General features: G+C 37.7%; 1 protein-coding gene across 5 annotated transcripts in view; it reads left to right on the top strand.

Annotated features, from left to right (window-relative positions):
• Positions 1-15439: 15439 nt before the first annotated feature.
• mtss1lb (MTSS I-BAR domain containing 2b) overlaps positions 15440-21331 on the top strand; it is a 75630-nt gene continuing 69738 nt past the window's right edge. For all 5 annotated transcript variants that reach the window (XM_016541034.1, XM_016541035.1, XM_016541032.1 and 2 more), the window contains exon 1: positions 15440-15922. In XM_016541034.1, the coding sequence (XP_016396520.1) occupies positions 15839-15922 (84 nt within the window). In that variant the 5' untranslated portion in view covers positions 15440-15838. The remainder of the gene's footprint in view (positions 15923-21331) is intronic.

Genomic DNA, 21331 nt, shown 5'->3' with positions numbered 1-21331 from the left:
TTGATGAGCAGAAAAGACTTCTTTAAAAAACATTACAAGTCTTACTGATCCCAAACTTATGACCGGTAGTGTATACACACACACACACACACACACACACACACACACACACATTAATACTTTTATTCAGCAAGGATGCATTTAATTAATAAAACAACATTTAAAATGTTACAAAATATTTCTATTTGAAATGCAATTTGCTGTTCTTTTCAACTTTATGATCATCAAAGAATTCTAAAAGAAAATGTATCATGGTTCATGCAACAGTGAGGACTGGAGTAATAGACTGCTGCAAAATCAGCTTCGCAGGAATAAACTACATTTTAAAATACATTAACATAGAAACGAATAGCAAAATATTTCAATATTTCTGTTTTTATTTTTTTATTTCTGTTTTCATTTTTATAAGTATAAAAATGGTATATAATGTGCATGCAGTTTTATACCTAAATATTTGTGTTGTTCCGCATGAACACCGTTTCCTCCAGACATATCACATGAACTGCATAACTGTTCAACAGATCTTCAACATTCTCCTCTTTACTCATACACCACATCTCTCTGATGTCTGCAGTGCTGCACAGTGTTTCAGAAGAAATATCTTCATCCAGTGGGAGATGAAGAGACTGACAGATTGAGGGAAAGAGATGGTCCAAGAGGAAGCGAGAGAGAGCGGCAGAGAGCAGCAGAGATGTGGACAAGCATGCTGATGCTGATCTCCACATTCTAGGCAGTTGCCATGGAGACAGCACTGCCTCCTTGGCCTGGCTGCTCTTCGTGATGCTTGTGTGAGAATGTGTTCCAGTGTGTGTGTGTGTGTGTGGTGTCACACTGTGATCATAATGTCATACTGTTAGCATGATAGTACAGATTGCATTGATATACTTAGACAGTGTTAAAACTTGGCATGGAAGCTGATATTCTGTGAAATGCTTGTTATTTATGACTATCTGTGGCTGTGTTGCCTTATATAAAAGCTATTTGTAGCGCAGTGCAGCTGCGGCCTTTCATTATCATTACTAAGGCTAATGCCATCTCTCTGCCTCTAGTTACGACTAGTGGAATAAAGCGAACAAAGGCAGTTGTCGAAGGAATAGTTTGCTATTGAAGAATCTTCCTGTTCATATTCCACGTCTTTCTAAACCACTTGATTGTTTTTTGTGAATCTTAATTCATTATTCAGTGAAAATCTACCTTCATAGGGAGCTATTAGCTCAAGAATTTACATTGACCCAAATAATCTGCTACAATCGGACTGATGGCTCAATCAAATTGAAAACGCTTCATGTAAATAGTTCAATCAATCTGACTGAGTTCGATCTAAATGGAATTTGGACTGAATTTGGAAGAGCTGCTGTAGACCTGAAATAATCCGATCAATAGGATAAAAACTAAGCATGTGTTGGGCTCTCTTATTGGGACCATGTGTTGGGCTCGCTTATTTTTTTTTAATAACAAAAAATGCAAAAGTTAGATTTTTGTCAACTGTGAGGGCCCTTTTCTCAAAAGTGTGGAATTAATAAGCCTCAAGTCTCTGCCTTTTCACCTCACTTCCAAAAAATATTTATTTGAAAAAGTAACTCAAATATTTCATTAAATTTAAAAGTAATACGTCACTTCACTAGTTACTTGTTACTAAGTAATCTGATTATGTAACTAGCATTATTTGTAATGGGTTTCCATAAAAAGATCTCTGATAACAATTTTATAATAAGATCTCCAATTCTGAATGTGATGACTGGGGTCTACATATGCTTTGAAGGTTTGTTCGGAATACACATGCACATGTAAACAATATGTGAATAGGATTGCAAAGATCAGGGTTCATATAAACAGAACTTTCAGAATCAGAAATCGGATTGGATTCATTCAGATTGATGAAATTTAGTGTATGTAAACATACCTGTTGAGTCTGAGTTGAACTTCAGATTAATGAACTGAACATTCTTTTGAGCCAGTTCTTTTTAATGAACCAGTTGATCTATTTCACAAATAGGAATGAATGTTTCATTCAAAAAAAAAAAAAAAAAGACTAACGATTAATTCTTCAGGTGATTGATTAATTCTCAATTTGGACTGATTTGATACAAATGTTCAACTCAATGACTTAATGATCTTACACTACAGTCCTCAAGTTATAAAGCTGTGATAACTGTAGACCTGTGTGAAGATGATCCGAAATATCTATTTATGTTTCACAGAAGAAAAATGGGTAAAATGGGCTTGGACTTATATAAAGATGAGTAAATGATGATACTGTAGAATGTTTCATTTTTGAGTGAACTATCCAAGAAAATTAATGAAAATGAGATGAGACAGAGAGGGGGGTTATAATGTGTGAGAGGAAATCTGGCTTCAGCACAGAACTGCTTGGCCTCAACCCTTCTTCCTGTGTCAGTGGTCGCCCGTTCATATGGGGCTGTCTGTGTTTTGTCACGTTCCTCAAGAGCAACGAGAGAAAATATGTGTGTGGTTTCATGTGTGCGTCAGCACTGAAGTACGTCAACTAACTACATAAAATAACCACTGAAATGATTTCTGACCACACAGAATAGTTAGAGAGCGAAACACGCTAACCACAAATTAAGCAGATATGCATCCAATGTGGATGTATACTATCCTTGTCTGATGTCTAAGCTAGAAAAAAAATCAACAGGGAGATGAACACGGCCAAAACATCATAAAGCTGTCTAAGTGATGGAGTGGCTGCAGTTAAGACATGTAAGCATCTGTACACCATTGCTGAGTCTTCAAAAACAGGAGAACCACAGGTCTTACATCCAATGCTTACATCCAACGAACACTTATTTAAAATAAAATAAAAAACAGCAGAGAATGAAACATGCTACATCTCCATACTGAAAGTTTTGCATTTGTTTCATGGCAGTTAGTCTCACTGAATATGACACATCAGAGTAAATTGTGACTCATGAGCAGTGTGGATTCAGTAAGCAAGAGTGATCAAGATCCTAAAACTACCATTATGGTGACACATGGTGAGAAGAGGATGGATTTGGTTAGTAGGAATGCTTTGGTATCCATTCATTATTTCCATGTAGAAACGGAACATCTTGAAACCAGATAAGCTTGTAGTCAGAGAGCATGCAGGGTCACTATTTGGAAAACACATGACTGATTTCCGCTTACAAGTGCGGTGGATTACCATTGTCTGAATGACCTTTTAATCGTATTCATCTCCATTTTGATTGATTGAGGTACACGATGTGGAAAATGCAAAATGGAGAAAAAGCATGTCAATGTGTGAGGCAACAATTAATTTTTTTTCTCTTGTTTTTGAAGACCTATGTTCCATGGAAAATTCTCCTTTTTCTGATGGGGGTCTGAGAGGAAAGAATGATATGGAATGAATGGGGAAAACAGAGGTTTTTGCTTTCACCTCAGAAGGGTTTGTGGGTTTGACTATAGTACAGTTGACTCTGTCTGCCCCGGTGAAACACCAAGCAGCAACAACTGAGAGGTCTTGAGACTGTAACAGCCTGTATACATTTGAGTCCTTGAGCATGACATTGAACCCTAAACTTCTCTAGTGGGAGTGTATCTGGATTTGCTCTTTTTGAGTGGATTTTAAATGGGAAATTAAAAAGTAACTGCAGGGCTCTTTATAGTAAGATAAGGTCATTCAAAGCTCCATCATTATTTTATTATTATTTTTTTTTTCACAGAAAACAATATGACTCAAGAGGTCTTTTTCCGCATTTTTATTTATTTGGCATTTAGCTTTTATTTGATTGAGCAGTGAGAACAGATAGGAAGCAATGAGAACAGGATAAGGCCAGGCTACAGCTCCAATATGAAGTCTTATTATACTCAGATGTTTATTTTTTCTGTGCTTTAATTTTAAAATTTTGCACCCTTTCTTTGAGTTTCAATCAAAATATAACAGTCTGCCCCAAAAGCCTCTTTGCAAAATCTATGTTATTGTAACAGGTGCACAAACCACTGAAATGTGCCACTCAATCTGTTAAGGTCAGACGGAAATGATAGTTAAAAATAAACCAGCCACCATTTTCTAATGTTAGGATCCTTCAGAAGGATATATAGAGCAGCAGGTGCTACACACAGCCAGAAAAGGCGTGACCTGCACTACATTTTTACAACATTTTACTCTTATCATTAATTTCCTTGGTGTTTAGCAATATTCTGTTAGTGGTCATATGCAACTGCTTCTGCTGTCATCAATCAGAGGATTTTGATGTTTGTGCGATATGAGATGTTTGTGCAGCTTCGTTTTAGTAAATAATTTTTTTTTTTTATGAGAGAAAGGTTTAAATTACAGTATGTGTTATTAGTACAGTAAACTCTTTGATATCAAAAGATGAGGGATTTTTAAAATTATTTCCCATTGTATGGCCTTTTAACACTTCAGCTAGTCAAAATTGAAATCTCAGACCTGAACAAACACAAAGTCACTTTCCTCACAGCTGGGAAGCACCAGAAGGTGTTTTCTTTTTATCATTTACATAAGGCTGACCAAACTTGAATGACTTTATGAGAAGGTTACAAAAGGACAAGAGAGGTCAAATTTCTCCTTATCATTAAACCCAGGTGCTCTGCACACAGACATGTGTTCACACAAACAGATTTTCCACTAGTTTGAGTAGCTGACACCTTCCTTAGCTATTTAAAGCACTCAGTGGCCAAGGTTACTCATCAAGGATTCACAGTGAAATGGGAGATCTGGAGTCTCTAATGAGTGCTTTAATTAGAGCTATAGGTACCAGAAACCTTCGTTCAAACCCATTCTTTAGTGAGTTTTCCCCAATAGGCCAGGATAGATGTTGAATGTTTATTTTTTTTTAGAAAAGTCTTAAAACTGTTGAATTTAAGAGATGAATTTCTTTGCATGGAGATGTAAAATGAAAGTGGTCTGTCACACTAACTATTGTGGGGTGGTTTTTCTCATTAGCCTGTGGTAGGCCATCATTAAATTGTTTGTTGTGTTTTGTCTGATTCTTCAAATACTTTAAAGTATTGAAAGTGCTTAATAATTTAAAGTATTAAAAATGTGGATGGTGAGTGAGAGAAAGAGGGAGAGAGATTGAAGGGAGAGAGACCATATTGAAATGCAACTTATTTTAGAGTTCATTGAACATGGAGAGGGCTATTGGCCCTCCGCCTTTGCTCATTAGGAGGAGGAGATGCATTCAAAGGCTGGAGGACAGGGGAAAGTGAGAAAGAGGACAAGTGAAAGAGACAGAGATGGAGTGGATGGGACAGGGTAAGAAGTAGTGTCTCCCCTGTTTTTCGCTTTTTTGTTCTGGTGCTCATCTTGTCTGCTCTCCAAATTCTCCACAAACTCTGTCTTGCACTCCACACTTTCTTTCTTTCTTTCTTTCTTTCTTTCTTCATACTTTGTACACTTTTCTTTACTGTTGTTGATCAGAGGCTCTCTGACTTCATACGCTGGCACATTTCTCTATGTAGGTCATGCCGCCTACAGATCATCAAGCTCTCTGCTGAGGCAACAGCTTTGTTCAATCCAAAAACAATGTGAGCAAAAACACAATAAATAACGTGAACACGGCTGTGGTAAAACATGGTTTTGCTTATGGGTTCCGATTTTGTGAGGTTTACTTGTCAGTAGGATTTGTGTGAAATATATTCAGCAGTGCAGTAGAGTAAATACTGAAATAATTGTTCCCAACTTGCACATATGAAATAAAATGATGTTGCGGTAGTGTGTATGCAAATCCACCAGGGCATCAACAATCAGGTGAATTACCGAGCAAGTACTACTGTATAAGTGGAGTCGTTTCTGTAATGCACAAGTTAAAATGGCATGCACTATCGTACATGCTGATATTGTATCACACTTTTATGAGGTCATAAGATAGTATTGTGCAGGGAACAGCACAAAAATTAAGTCTTTATTAATGATATCCTGCCCCTTAAATAGTAATTTGTGTGTAAAGGAATAATCGTTGGTCTCTGTAATTATTAAATGGAAAGTTTGAAGTAACCAAGACTCTTCCTACAGTTGGCCAAACTGGGCAAATGGTGGAGAAGGGCTTTAATAATAGAGGTGAGGAACATGATGCTCACTCTGGCTAAGCTCCAGAGATCATGTGTGGAGAAACTTTCAGATGGACAACCAACACTGCAACTCCAACAATCTGAGCACTATCGGCAGATTGTCCAGAAGGAAGTCTCTACTCAATACATGACACGAAAGCCTGCTTGAAATTTTGCACCAAAAAAAGCATCTAAACAACAGTTAGACTGAGAGAAACAAGATTCTGGTCTGATAAACCTCAATTCCAAACATTAAGTCTGGAGCATCTTCTGCACAATACTAACAGTGAAGCATGGTGATGGTAGCATCATGATGTCGGGGGTGTTAGGAGGAAAGATGAATGCAACAAAATACAGAGATACCCTTAGTAAAAACAACAAAAAAACTGGTCTAGAGCACTCAGACTGGGCAGAAGGTTTACCTTCCATCAGGACACACACCCACGACAATGCAAGAGTGGCTTGAAGCCTCTGTAAGTGACCTTTAGCAGCATGCCAGGCCCAGACTTCAACCACCAACTTCAACCAACTACTTGACATGGCTTGAAAAGATCTGCAGAGAAGAACGACAGGAATCTCCAAATACAGGAGTGCAACACTTGTCCATAATACCCTAAAAAACACTTGAGGCTGCAATTGCTGCCAAAGGTACTGAGTTAAGGCTCTGAATACTTATGCAATGTGAAATTCAGTTTTTTTTTCTTTTTCAAAGAAAGACTCATGTGAAAAAGGCATAAGAAATATAAATATGTATCTTAATTTAACTCAAAATATTAAAATGTTGAACCTCAAATATTGAAGACAAATATCAATACACTGCATGATCTTACAGTACATGAGGTCATTACTAAAAATGTTTCATTTTGGCAATGCATGCAAGAAAAAGCACATTTTAAAGGTCTGAATATGATTAAGGAAACATTACATAATGTAAACATTCAGTTTCATAGCTCTTCTACGTAGGATTAACACTCTATAATCCCCACACTCCGCTTTCTGCAGAGGAGACCAATAATTAAGCATGACACCAGGATACAGCATCATTTCCAGCGCAGTATCATTCAATGCGTGTGGCAGAATTATACAGATTTTCATTGATAATCACCTACCCAAAATAACTCGACATTTTTCTAAACATGACTCATTTCCACACAAACTTAACAACTGGAGCGTAATACATATCCCCTCAGTGAGCCAGTTTTGAGTCACACTAATCCTGCAGAAGATACCATCCCAACATAACTCATTTTCAGATCTAATTAAATATGAGAACCAACTGGATCATTCCACAAACTAACAAACAAAATAAAAAATTGGATGCTGAAATCCAAACTCGCAACAAGACTGAGTATCTGAGTCACTTGGAAAACATGGTGTCAGTAAGACAGGAGATGGTGAATCTAAAATGTACATTCAACATCCATTAAATATGTCTAGCAATAAAACAGTCACATAAATATCAAAATGCTTAAACATCTATCATTTTACTCTAATGCATTGATCTATGAGAATGAAGATTAGTTCATTATTTCCTCATTAGAAGCGCATATGGATGCCATGCAAAAGAGATGTTCAAGGACGTGTGTTATATTCACACTGAGGGGATCCCTGTCCATGATTTATTTAACAGAGGGGGATGATGGTTATAGATGGATACACATGTGAAGTGATAGATGTGTCCCTCACATGATGCCTGTGTAATGAGCGTGTGTGTGAGAGAGAAAGAGGGAGACCCTGCCATCTCCTTTAATTTCCCCCGTGGGAGATGGTTAAGAACCAGGCTGAGCGAGGGGGCAAACTGCCGAGGCTCCCCCTCTCCAACCTTACATTGATCCCTCACCTCTGGGGTTCACTCTCTCCATCTCTGACGCCCCTCAGAGGGAGTAAAGATAAGGTCATGTCATCAAAAGGTGGAAAGCTCTTAAACTGAAAACACAAGCCACGGAAAGAGAGAAAGTCTATCTCTTAGCTATTTGGCATAGATATGTAGCCTAAATATATTTCCCAAGATACAAATTATCCTATTTAAAAGTTGACATACTCTTGGTTCTTAACCTTTTGTTGTGCAAAACTTTTTTGACAAAAAGCCTCTAGGTCATATAAGTTCTTCGGCTTCCCAGCATGCTCTGCACATTTAGATTTTTCCCACATGGCTATACACAGTTTTGCCACTCGAGGACACTTGAGGGATTCATACACATCCCAAAGGCTGCAAACAGACATTGATGCTCAAGGAGAAAACACAACATTAAGAACCAAGGCTACATAAATTTTTTTAACAGGATATGTTAATATTATAACAGGATTTCTATAAGAGATTTATACATTTATAAGCACAATATATAAGAATATATAAGAACACACCTCTTAAAATCCATATAACGCATTTTCACGAGAAAGAAAAATAATTTAATTTGTTTCTGTGTAACATAGGTGCACCAAACAAGCAAATTTAGTTGGAAGTTGTTTTGGATGGATGGTGCAAGTGTCTGTGTGTGCATATTAAAGCATGTGTGTATTCATGAGTGTGCATGAATCTATGTTCTGCATGTACATGCTGTATGTTGTGAATGTGTGCTTATGTGACGCCTCAGTAACTGGGACAGAACTGATTGCTGCTGATGGCTGTAGGCGCATAGAGACCTACATTCAGAACACAGACACAGGAAGGAGTCAGAGAGAAAGGGGAAGGAGGGAATGTTGGAGACGGAGTGTCTACTGTCTTGGTTTCATTCTTCTCCACTAGATGTCCACCGAACAGGTGACTAATAATAGAATTAAAAAGTAAATAAATAAGTAAGATAAAACAAGATAAATAAAACCAGTGTGAAAACCACTCCAAAGAGAAGTGGAATGACGAATGAATAACAGATGAAAGAGAAGGAGTGATAAAAAAAAAAAACTCACAACGCTTAGATAGGTCAATCACCAGGGACAGGATCCGGCCCATCTGCTCAGCTGATATAACAGGGAATTATGCATGCAGATTGGCACTGCATCTCCACGCTCACCCCCAAACACGCTTCATGATGCATTTATGCCGTCTCAAAGATGTAAGGATGTGAGAGGATGAAAAGAGGAATGTGTTATTGGGGTTAACAGAAGTGAAAGGAGGGTGGGTGCATTGGAGAGTTGTTTATGAAAGAACATTTGAAAAGGAAAGGAAAATGCTGCTGCTTTACTCAGAGGGAGTATACAGGATGAAGGTGACTTTTCTTCCTGTTTCCTTGTGTCCTTTCACAGGTGTGTGTGTGTGTGTGTGTGTGTGTGTGTGTGTGTGTGTGTGTGAGAGAGAACCCCTGTGTGGAGGAAATCTGTTCTTCCTTCTAAGAATCATAATGCATGAGCTGACATCATCTTTGACATCATTTCCTTCTAAAACAGAGTGTAACTAATGAAAATGAAGGCAACTAAATTATGATCAGTTAATCAAACATCGTATATAATCCACTGTATTACACTACTGTTCAAAAATTTGAGCTCCATCATTTAAAAAAATAAATAAAAGTCTGTTATGCTCAACAAGGCTGCATTTATTTGATTGATGCAGAAAAAATGCAGTAAAAGAGTAATTTTGTGAAATATAATATTACAATTTAAAATAAACATTTTCTATTTTAATATATTTTAAAATGTTATTGATTCCTGTGATGGCAGCATTTACTCCAATTTTCCAAGTCACATGATTTTTTCCCAGGATTCTTTTATGAATGGAAAGTTCAAAAGAACAGCATTCATTTGAAATAGAAAACTTTTGTAACATTACAAATGTTTTTATTGTCACTTGTGATTGATGTAATGTCTTCTTGCTGAATAAAAGTATTTATTAGCAAAAGTATAATTTCTTTAAAAACAAATCTTACTGACCCCAAACTTTTGAACATTAGTGCATATTTGCAGTATATATGCAGAACAATAACTGGTTCTAATTTTAATTCCAAGCTCATTTTAATAATGAAATGAAATATTAATAAAAACATCACCACTCTAAAGCACTCCAAAATAACACAAAGTATCCAAATAATGCCCAAACAAAAATCGTGATGTTGTGTTTCATGAACTATAAATAAAAGCCAGCATACTGTAGGCTGCTCAGATTTACAAATGTGCAGAATTATTAAATGAGAAATGGGTGATGAGCTCCATGACCTCTGTGATGAGGCTTGTGAAATTTTACTGAAATGTGAAATGGTATAAGAAAGTATACTAATGGCAGAGGGCAGAGGGCATTTCTCAGCACAGTCATGAGGCCAGTGGATGGACCTCAGCACCTACAGTACTCTCAGATTTCATTCTAAATATAATGCAGTGTGCCTACTGCTTTGGTATCTGCAAGTCAATATTTTCTCATTTTAAGCATCATAATGGTTGCAAAATTAACCATACTTATAATAAGCAGTTCCCAGCATGCACAGTCACATGAATAAGTCATACAAGTTTACTTGGCTATTTCCACTGGTGTTGTTGTGTGTGATGATGTGAATGTATGTGAGCTGTGACAGTTGTCAGTATTTTAGTACTCAGTAGTTTTGATTGGGTGGACCACCTGTCAATCAATCGAGCCCCTCATTCTGCCTCATTCCTGGTTTGACACCTTAAAAAAAAACTAATATAAAAAAATACAGCACATGTAACAATGGTCAAAATGTAATTAGTCAGTAGTAGTGTCAGCACTACTACAGCATTATATCTACATTCTGCTTTTCATTTATTCCACAAAATTGTATAATAAGGGTTTTGTGTTCTTGTTAGGAAAGTATAAGGTGCTTACTCCTTCTTGAGTAAATTAGGCAACTATAAAGGCACTCTGCCAACAGAAAAACTGTTGCCAGTGTATTTTTATTTTGTTCTTATGAGGTTTGCAGTGAATCCAGAGGGTGAGAAACAGATTCAAAAACCCAAGTCTTTGATATGTTCTTGAGGACTGGCGTGCTAGATTTGTTACCAGAAACCCAAGGGTCTAATGATCCTTATTCAAGAGACCTCTCAGTTACCCACAACACCACACTTTATGGAAATCTCCATCTGCCGCTGTGCTGAGTTGTGGCCTTTTAGAAAGATCATATAAACCAAAATAGATTAAATGTATAGGGAGAGATGGATGATGGAAAACACAATTATGCTGCGTTTAGTGGTCTGCACAGTGAAATGAAAGAAGTCTTTATTTCTAAGTCTGTGAAGATGCTTTTATAGTTTGATGTGTCCATATGATGATTCACATGGATGTAAAAGTTTGCCAATAAAGATGCTGAAGAATTAGAAGGCTGACGTCAAACTGCCCAGAGGGGCATTGCTGGTTTACTGTTGGCTGTTGGTCAGATCTCTTCTGGAAAATCATCCATTTAGTCAAAGGAGTGTGATAGACTTCAAACATGAGAAAGAGAGCTGTAAGCGGTTCTGTACTGTCTAGCAAGAGCCAAAGAGAGGATGGAGAGAGAGAAGGGGGGTATGCAGAGTGAGAGTGGGTTGTATGACTCATTCTGACCTAGTTTATGGGCTAAGATGGGTAAGTAGGGATAATGCAGAAACATGCTAATAAAATGTATTTTTTTTTGGTCTCCAGCATTTAAATCAAAGTATATTCTTAAAAGAACCACAAAACATGTTAAATTAGGAGGGGAATCTGATTACAGGTGTGCAGTCAAAGAACTTTTGAAATGAAAATAGGATAGTAATTCCATGAATTAAAATTTTTGTTTGCTATTTGTAATTTCCGCGTTTATGATTTGTATTTATGAGTGAATCCTTAAAGGTTTCAGTCAACTGATTTGTTCCATATACTGATTAATCCAGGGACAAACAAATCCCCAGCTGTGTCTGAAGTAGGTACAATGTAAATATATATTAAAAAAACTGTGTTCTATATACAGTAGTATGCATATGTGTAGTATGAATGAAATCTGGACATGCTACATTTGTCATGTTGTCATTGTCATGTAACCTATGAGCATAATTTCCATCGCTTCCCTGTCTTTCACAAATCCTCTCAGTTCATAGTACATGATCCAAGTTCTTTTCACCTACTGTTTTATGAATACGGACATACTACTATTTTCACACAGTTTCCCACCTACTATATATTATATATATTCAAATTCAGCCCATCGTTATAGGTGAATCACTGAATCATTCACTCAACCACTCAATTCAGAAATGAAACAAATCTCTTTTTGAGTAAATAATTGAATCGTACGCTTAACTGATTTGGTCAAAAACACTGATTCAGTTACACATTCAAGAAACACCTCTACTGAGTTGCAATGTTTCTGCTTTGCCTTTATTTAGAACTATTTTTGCTTACGATGAAAAAGTAACTGGACATATTGTGTCTTAAATGTAAGTGACTCAGTATTAACTTCTTAAATATTGAACTGTTAAATAAAAGCATTCGGTAACACTTTATGTAAAGCCTTTATGTATAATGCATTATCAAAGTAGTTTTAATGCATTAACTATGCCTTGTAATGCAGCTTATAATGCATTGTACAATCTCATGAATGAATGTAACTACAATAACACTTATCAGTTCATTGTTACACAATGCATTTTAAATTCAGTTATAATTATTTTAGACAAGATATGATGTATTGCAAGACACATTATGAATAATTATAATGCATTATACCCTTTAATAACCCTTTATAATGCATTATACATAAAGGCTTTAAGTAAAGTTTTACCAAGCATTCTTTCTTGTGTGAAACTGCTTAATGAACAAGCAGGGGGTATTCTATAAGTATTCAATGACCTTTTGTCAAGTCGATGTGTATCTAAGATCAGACTCAACAAAAAGAGATCAACAAAAGCCACTGGCACGCAGGAATGGCATTGCACACTTCGGCCATGTCACACCCACAGTCTGTCATTAGATGCTTTCTTTATATGTGGCTCTAGTATCCACACATACTGGTTTATTTTTGGAAAAAGTATCTCTGGCCCAGTTCCATCTTGCCCTAAAACTTGATAACTTTGATAGAGCCTCTGTGAATTGTCATAAAGCAAAAATTCAAATGTAAACAAAGCTCATTGTGAGTGGAAAAAGAGCAAAAACATTATTTGCCACGATGCCCTGTGGTCATGCCCAAGATGTTTGTGGTAATGCCTGGCTAGTGCGCAAAATAACAATGGCTCTCTGAGGTTGACGTTTCACTAAATATGGGATATTACATACATATTATTGTGTTCCATAGCTCTGAAGAAGTGATTGACCTGTATTTGGATGACTAGACTGCATTAAAGACCCCAAAAATGAGACAGTGGTTTTCTTTGGCTTTGAAAATGTGAAAGTTTTCCCAGAAATAGTTTGACGAATTGAATTCTTTTTTTCTTGTTATTCTCTCTCTCCATTTTAAGTATTAATAGCGTAAAGACCCAAAGAAAGGGGGTTTGGGGGAGGGTTTATGTTCTACTTGAAATGAATCTGATGTAATGTACTTGGAATTTGGTTAAGGCTATATTAAAGCTTTGTGTTTCTGTGTGGAAGAAAAAGAACAGTTACAATTGAATGCATATCTGTATGTGCTATGTGCAGCAGAAGGTTAAACAATATTCATTATAGTGCTCTTTTTTTTCTGAACACCACAAACCATATATAAGCATGTAAAATTAAGCAAGCATAAAAAAGGTTTTGAGATTTCAATAAACAATGAAGTGAAATGAAAATTATATAACCATTTACAGTTGTTCCAAATATATATGACTTTCTTCGTTCTGAGGAACACAAAAGATGTACTTTTAATGAATTAGGAATAAAGACTTTGCTAATACACATTGATAGATATCTTCAAAACATATACATGTCTAATTACATAACACAAGTAACACATTTTGAGAAGAATCTCCTCTAGAGGAAAAAACTCATTTTCACCAACTGTAATTTACTTTTGATTAAATTTCTGTACCTACTTATTACTTTTTCCTCTCTCAGGTAAAATTTTAATTCACACTCTGTAGATCTCTGGAGATTTGCGTCATCATTAACTCACATGTAAAACAAGTTTCAACAACCACAGCAGCACTGCTGAGTCCCTGAAAATCAGACTCTGAGCTCATTTGGTGCCAAGTATATTTAAGTTTTTATGGACATTAGATCACTGTCAGATATATGAGAAACTGAATCCTAAACACTACACAGCTTTCTAAAAAATAAGAAAGAAAATGTGCAAGATAGATGATAATATATGTATTTTAATAACAGTGGAGATGAAGGATGGGTGAAGCAGGTGTCTCGGCTCAGTGGTGGTTGCAGGACAATTTGATGCTGATGCAGGCAGCCTAGCTGTCTTGCTGAGTAATGTATGAAATGAAGGGGAACCTTGTTAGGCACAGACAGTGAAGATCAGCAAAGACTGAAGCGAGAGAGGGCAAAAGAGAAAAGTTTTAGAGTGTGGGACATTTACATTTATGATCCAGACAGATCTTTTCTCACCAAAGTGACTTACAGTAATGCAAAGTTGAAATAAACAGGCAATAAATACAGAACTGTTTACATCTCTCTGTCCACTATCCACTGGCAGCAGTGTAGGCCATGAGCAGTGTTTTGACTTTAATTCTTGCAAAAAGCAGAGCAGAGTAGAGATATAATGTGAGATAATTCCCAAGAGTTAAAAGGGAGAGACCTTGAAGCTATTTCTGTAAATATGAAACCCGGTTTTGGAGACAAAGGCCATTCAGACACTGTGACCTTGGTTTTGGATCTTTGCGAGAGGGCGTCATTCTCCCCCTTCCACTGTGACAAGAGAACAAGAGGATTGGGTCTTTATCACAGCAGTAAGACATAATCATGAAATCTCATTTCAGCTTCATTATCATTTATCACAGAATAACTTTGGCATTAATGAAGTCCCTGTATATGCAGATTGAATCCCACCCTTTATAGCCAAACTGACATGGTTTTCATTAAAGGGATTAGTTCACTCACAAATGAAAATTCTGTCATCATTTACTCACCCTCATGTCGTTCCAAACCTCTAAGGCTTTTTGGCATCTCTGGAACATAAAAGAAGATATTTTAATAATCATAATTTTGGTAACACTTTATTTTAAGGTGTCCTTTTTGCACATGTTTCATGTACTTACTATTATAATAACAATTATTTTTGCCAAATTACCCAAGTAACCCTAAGCCAAACCATAATCCTAACCCTAACCATATAGTAAGTACATGTATGTTAATTATTATTACTCAGTACTTAAACGTATATATATAATTCATTATTTTTTCTTCTTCTGTCTTTCAGACGTTCAGATTCAGACTGTACAGACTGAATAACTCGCATCGGTCTGTGTGTTTGTGTCCCATCTCTCCTCCCTCTGGCCTCCATGTGACAAGAGAAAGTGTTCTGCCCAATACGATTCGCATGGATCGAGTTACTAGCCCTCTCGCGCTGCGCCGCTGCTGCTCACTTCACTCACTCACCAGTCTCTGCCGCGCGGGGGCCGCACCGACCCACCGCTCTACACACGCACTCCGCTTCTCACATCCATTCTGCTCGATTGCGCATCGTTGTCCGAAGATGACCGTGACTATTACGGGGCCATCCACGAGTCCAACCTCCACCAACCGCGGAGAGTAGAACCGGAGCAGAGGAGAGAGAGAGAGAGTAACCCACCTCTCTCGTCTCTCCCCATCATCTGCCTCAATCCTCTGGTCTGCATACCGACAGCTGAAGACACAGCGATTTCTGCTGAAATCTAGCCCTCACCCACAAACACTCTTCTGCTTTTAGCTCTCAAGCCGCGTCTCGTCGGGGTATTGTGGAAGTAATTTCACACAAGGATTTTTTCTGATCTGTATTCACTTAAGATGGATAATATAAACGTGGAGTCGGTGGAGAAGGAGTGCGGGGCGCTTGGTGGATTATTCCAGGCGATTGTCAACGATATGAAGGTGAGAGGTTTGACACGACGCTTTAAACACATGTAACCGTATATTCTGCACGAGCGTGACCAGCATGCAGATGGCGAAGCTCTCAAACCCGTTATCACTAAAGTGGCTTTGAGCAAATAACCATAATGCAATATACAATCGCCTATTCATGTTAGACCTAAATGACAGGGGGAGAGCTGCATGACATTCACTATAGTAGATAGATAGATAGATGCATGCATGCATACATAGATATATGCATACATGCATGCATGCATACTGCACATACAGGCCTATATATGTTATAGGCTACATTAAATTATGAAGTCATGTTGTGTATCACTCAACTCGATACGGTTCGCCCTAATGCCGGTGCGACTGAATACAGTGTATCCACACGAGAATGTTGTGCATGTAGAGAGGAAATGGAGGGGGTTTCACTCACACAATGGGAAACAGACTGAACTGCTGCTGATTAAGCAGATGCGGCCGCTCGCCATTCCGTGTCACACACCGTGAGATTTGTTGCGTCTGTCTGACGGATTGCAGCGTTCCGTCATATCATTGGGTCTATGAGCGTGAAAACACCGTATTGATCTTCTGTCGGGTTTAATACTTTAACCACATCGTGAAAAGGACGCACAGTCGTTCTGAATGTATGTTGACCGGGTTTCGGGACTCATTTCCATGCATTAGTTTCTGACGCTCTGGCAAACATTCAGCCAGTGAAACCCAATAGCGACCACATGACTTCTCTCCTGAGACGCCTTCAAGCTGCTCACTATTAATATCACAGTGTTTTTACTAGATTGACAAAAAGACGTGATTTCCATAAGGTGTAACAGCTCTGTTCTCTCTGCTCTGCTTACACAGATATTGTCTTCTCATTCATAATTTAACTCTTACTTCTCCAGCATGCTCATGGTCCCATTTGCTTCCATGCTGTTAAATGGGGATTGCAAAATATGGGTCAGCTATTATGCCAACTTGTCTGTGGGAGGATATTGAGCAGACAGTGGCATTGGCACATGGTGTCGATGATGTTTGCCTCAGAGCTCTTCATTTCTGTGTCTGGCACAGTTCAGTCATGAACGAGCACTAGATCCAGGCTTCACCTTTAAGATGTAGGTTGATTCAGGTGCTGCGCTGTTCCTGGTCTCGTTCAAGCTCGCTCTGTGATTGGATCCTATTGCCACGTGGATTCAATGCAGACATGCGGTTTGCCCTCACCATCCTCTGATGTTGCTATATTGAGATAGGAAAAGCAGGAAAACAGCTGTGGACTGTAAAGAGAGTTAAGTTCAACTATGATTCCTCAAAAAAGTGCAGGCATTTCATTCATTAATGAATCAAACAATGAAGTTATTGTTCAAGAGCCAAGATTTGAAAATCTACCACTGTCTTCTCTCTGCTTCTGCCTTTGCGTGTCTTTGTTTGTGGGATGTGGGTAGCCTGTGGGTATTGCCAGCTCACTTGTCATATGTGTCTCATCACTAGAATGTCAGTTGGATCTTCTTTGTTCCTTCTCTGAGATCCAAACAGTACTGGAATAAACAAGGAGCCCAGATTCCCCAATGGAATCAATAAAGTATAGATTCAGCTTACTGTTCTTCTAGCGCTCTTCATCACCCAGCAGATCTGAAGGACGCTGTTTGGAAATTAGCCTGTGGGAAGAAATTGAACTGTACGTGAATGATAACTTGTTTCCTGCCAAATAGGAACAGGAATACGCCATTTATGACTCTATTTAACTCCACAGGGGAATGTGAACATCAATTCGATTTCAAAATAAATGTCTGTATGATTTTGATACAGAACTGTACTGTACGTGTGTTTTTGTGTCCCGCTCTTGGGTGGGCATTGTTGTAAAAGGGTTGTTATGAGTATGGCTCTGGATCATGGGGGGAGGATGATCGGATTTGAAGGGAGGGGGAAGGAGAAATGAGATGGAAAGGGTTGAGGAGTGGGGCGGGCTGTCATATTTAGGCCCCCATTCTTACCCCCATTCTTTAGGTGAAAGGGCCCTAAGCGAGCGAGAGAGGGACACCAGCATTAGACGTGATGATGACACAAGCACACAGTTGTCTGTTTGCCAGCTGGACCTGTTGTATATCACTGCTGTTTACATTCGCATGCCTCACACTGAGTTGTGCATACCAGCCTGTAGAGCAGAGTCGCTCATATAGACTCACACACTCGGTCTAGATCTCATTCTGCCTGGCTACTGAATCTGAGCTATGCCTTTAGTAATCCTTTGAATGTTTGTCTGGAGATAGAACTGGGATCATGGTATAATGAGGGTTTTTCTTTGGCTTTGGGTGCTTTAGTGTTGCTAGGGTTGATTTTTATTAAAATTACATTTAAATGTAAAAAAAAAAAATTGATTTCAACCTTGTCTTTTGGTTATATTAATATCACATTAATTTAAAAATATGAGAATCCGTCATAAAAACATCAATCATTGTTTTATATGAATTGTCATGAATTATGGCATATAATGCATGCTTAAAAATATAAAGATGTAAATATAAAGGTAAATGTTATACAGTTATAATGGGCCTTATTTCCTAGCCACTATTCTGTCAATCCAGGCAAAGTATAAGCATTTTATGTATAATTTAATACAAATATAAATTAATGTGTGTATTTAAAATACATAAAATGTTAGCTAGGAAATTGGCTATTTTAATGTAAATGTTTAAAATGTCATTCCCACCATAGAATGGTATTAAATATAATTTGACATGTGGCAGAAATGGGAGAGCAGTTTGAATTTTCATTATTTTCTTTCAGAAATAAAATGAACAATGCTCATGTGAAAGTGACGTGACGTGGCGACCCATACTCAGAATTAGTGTTCTGCATTTATCCCATCCAATGTGCACACACACAGCAGTGAACACACAAGGGCACCTCAGTCATGGTACTGAAGGTGGGAGAGAGCGCTGTACATTCACTCCCCCCACCTACAATTCCTGCCGGTACGAGATTCAAACCCGCAACCTTTGGGTTACGAGTCCGACTCTCTAACCATTAGGCCACGACTTCCATTATCAGTGGACAAATAACACAAACTAGAAGAGTCCACACAGCTGGAAGTGCCCATAATTGAAGAAACAGCTGTAAATGTTTCTTGCTGGTAACCAAATTTGTTAACCAAAATCATTTTCTTGTCCTGTCCTAAGGCTTATTCACACCAAGTACAAAAACTGTAATGAAAACTTTAACTATAAAGTTGTAATCATTTTTCAGATTTTTTGAGAGTAGGAAAGTCCACACCATAACGATAATAGTAACAGCAAGGAGGAACAACATTGTTGGAACCACATTCAAAATGATTTTTCTAGCTAATGAATGATAAAAGCATTGACTGGCATTTAGAACCCACCCCATTTAAAGAGCTTGATCATTTAAAATGGCAGATGACATAGTTGCTGTAATCTTATAATAGACAGAATGTTATTGTGCGTTGGTGTGGATGCTAATATAGGTATAGTAATTGTTCTCGGTGTGAACGGGGCTTTACTGTTTTGGTCAAGCAGTGAAGCTGAGAATCCTCATGACCACTCAGCTCATGTCCACTCATTATTTATCCCTTTATTTCTTAATTTGGGAAAGCCCTGAGATGAGCATGTGTTTTCACCAGCCTCTTGTTAAGCTCGTTAAAGATGAATCAAGTTGCTTTGGATGGAGGAATTTTCTTGGCAATATTCCAGGAATACTCAAGTGCGTCTTTGTTTGGCTTGTTAAACTCATCTCATCTCTTATGTCTGCTGACATGAGGAAAATCTCCCAAAGCTTGATGATGGGTAAGCACTGAAATATGTGTCAAATGAACATTTTACTGCTCAGGTTCAAAGCGGGGAGCTTTGCTGTTGGGTATACTGTCATATGAGCCCAGTGGCCTCTTGATAGGGCATCAGATTTGGAGCTGAGGATTGTGGGTTTGAGCCCCATCTGGGTTGCCTTATAAGCTCAGATGATCCTGCATCTGAATGTATATCAATCTAAACTGTATTTCATTTTTAAAGCCCCTTCTTTCACACATGGTGCAGCCTAATGTATAAGGATCAGGGGTGTTAACAGAAAGGTGTAAATGCAGTGTCAATTAAGGGACAGGAGAGGCACATGTTCTTGACATCAGAAATACATTTAAATGGCTCTGAACAGAAAGTGGCCATTAAAACAAGGTGTTCAAGGATCCTCAGAGATGGTTCTCTGTAAGTCTTTTATTCAGCAAGGATGCATTAAATGATCAAAAGTGAGAGTAAAAACATTTATAAAGTTACAGAATATTGTCTTTATTTTTATTTCAAAGTACCAAATCAGCATACCATAATGATTTCAGTGACACTGAATACTGGAGTAATGGCTGCTGCAAAAATTCAACTTTGCCATCACAGGAATAAATTACATTTAAAATATATGAAAATAGAAGACAGTTATTTTAAATTATAAAAATATTTCACAATCTTTGTGATCAAAGAATGCAGCCTTGCACATATGAGATTTCTTTTAAATATATTATAAATGCAATAAATTCTGGATTCGTTGGTCCTTGGTGTTCAAAAGTTTGAAAACCACTGTTTTAAAAGAAAGTTAGTGAATTTGCTTGAAAGAGTATAGACATACTTCATTGTGTTTCTCACTAGCTCTAGCCAGAGCTAGAGACAGATATTGTTGCACACAAAGGCACCTGTTCCTTTCAGCTTGATGACAACCCTGTCATTAAAGTAGCACCATTTCTCTGACTGGTAGTCAATCACAGTAACCTCCCTTCCTTTTAAATTACACACAGCATCAGGATATACAACATCTAGTATCTCTGAGTGGTTTCTGTCATATAGCTTTCGATCAGACTAAGTACCCTTACTGAATGTGTGGAAGGAAAACAACAAACAGATTTGAGTTGGGTTGGTTGGTTGGGTGTGTAAGAATAAGAAAGATATACAGCGGGTAAAATAAGTATTGAACACATCACCATTTTTCTCAGTAAATATATTTCTAAAGGTGCTGTTGACATGAAATTTTCACCAGATGTCGGTAACAACCCAAGTAACCCATACATACAAATAAAACAAAACAAATAAATTCAGAAATTAAGTTATGTGTAATAAAATGGAATGACCCAGGGAAAAAGTATTGAACATGCTTACTGAAATTTATTTAATACTTCGTACAAAAGCCTTTATTGGTAAAGACAGCTTCAAGACGCATGAAGAAACTAGTGGCATGCATTGCTCAGGTGTGATTTTGGCCCATTCTTCCACACAAACAGTCTTCAAATCTTGAAGGTTCTGTGGGCCTCTTCTATGAACTCTGATCTTTAGTTCTTATTTTCTATTGGATTCAAGTCAGGTGATTGGCTGGGCCATTCTAGCAGCTTTACTTTCTTTCTCTGAAACCAAATGAGAGTTTCCTTGGCTGTGT

Source organism: Sinocyclocheilus rhinocerous, unplaced genomic scaffold, assembly GCF_001515625.1.
Source record: "Sinocyclocheilus rhinocerous isolate Xijiao unplaced genomic scaffold, SAMN03320098_v1.1 scaffold368, whole genome shotgun sequence".
NCBI lineage: Eukaryota > Metazoa > Chordata > Actinopteri > Cypriniformes > Cyprinidae > Sinocyclocheilus > Sinocyclocheilus rhinocerous.
Note: the sequence above shows the minus strand (reverse complement) of the source record. Positions and strands in the feature narration are given on the sequence as shown.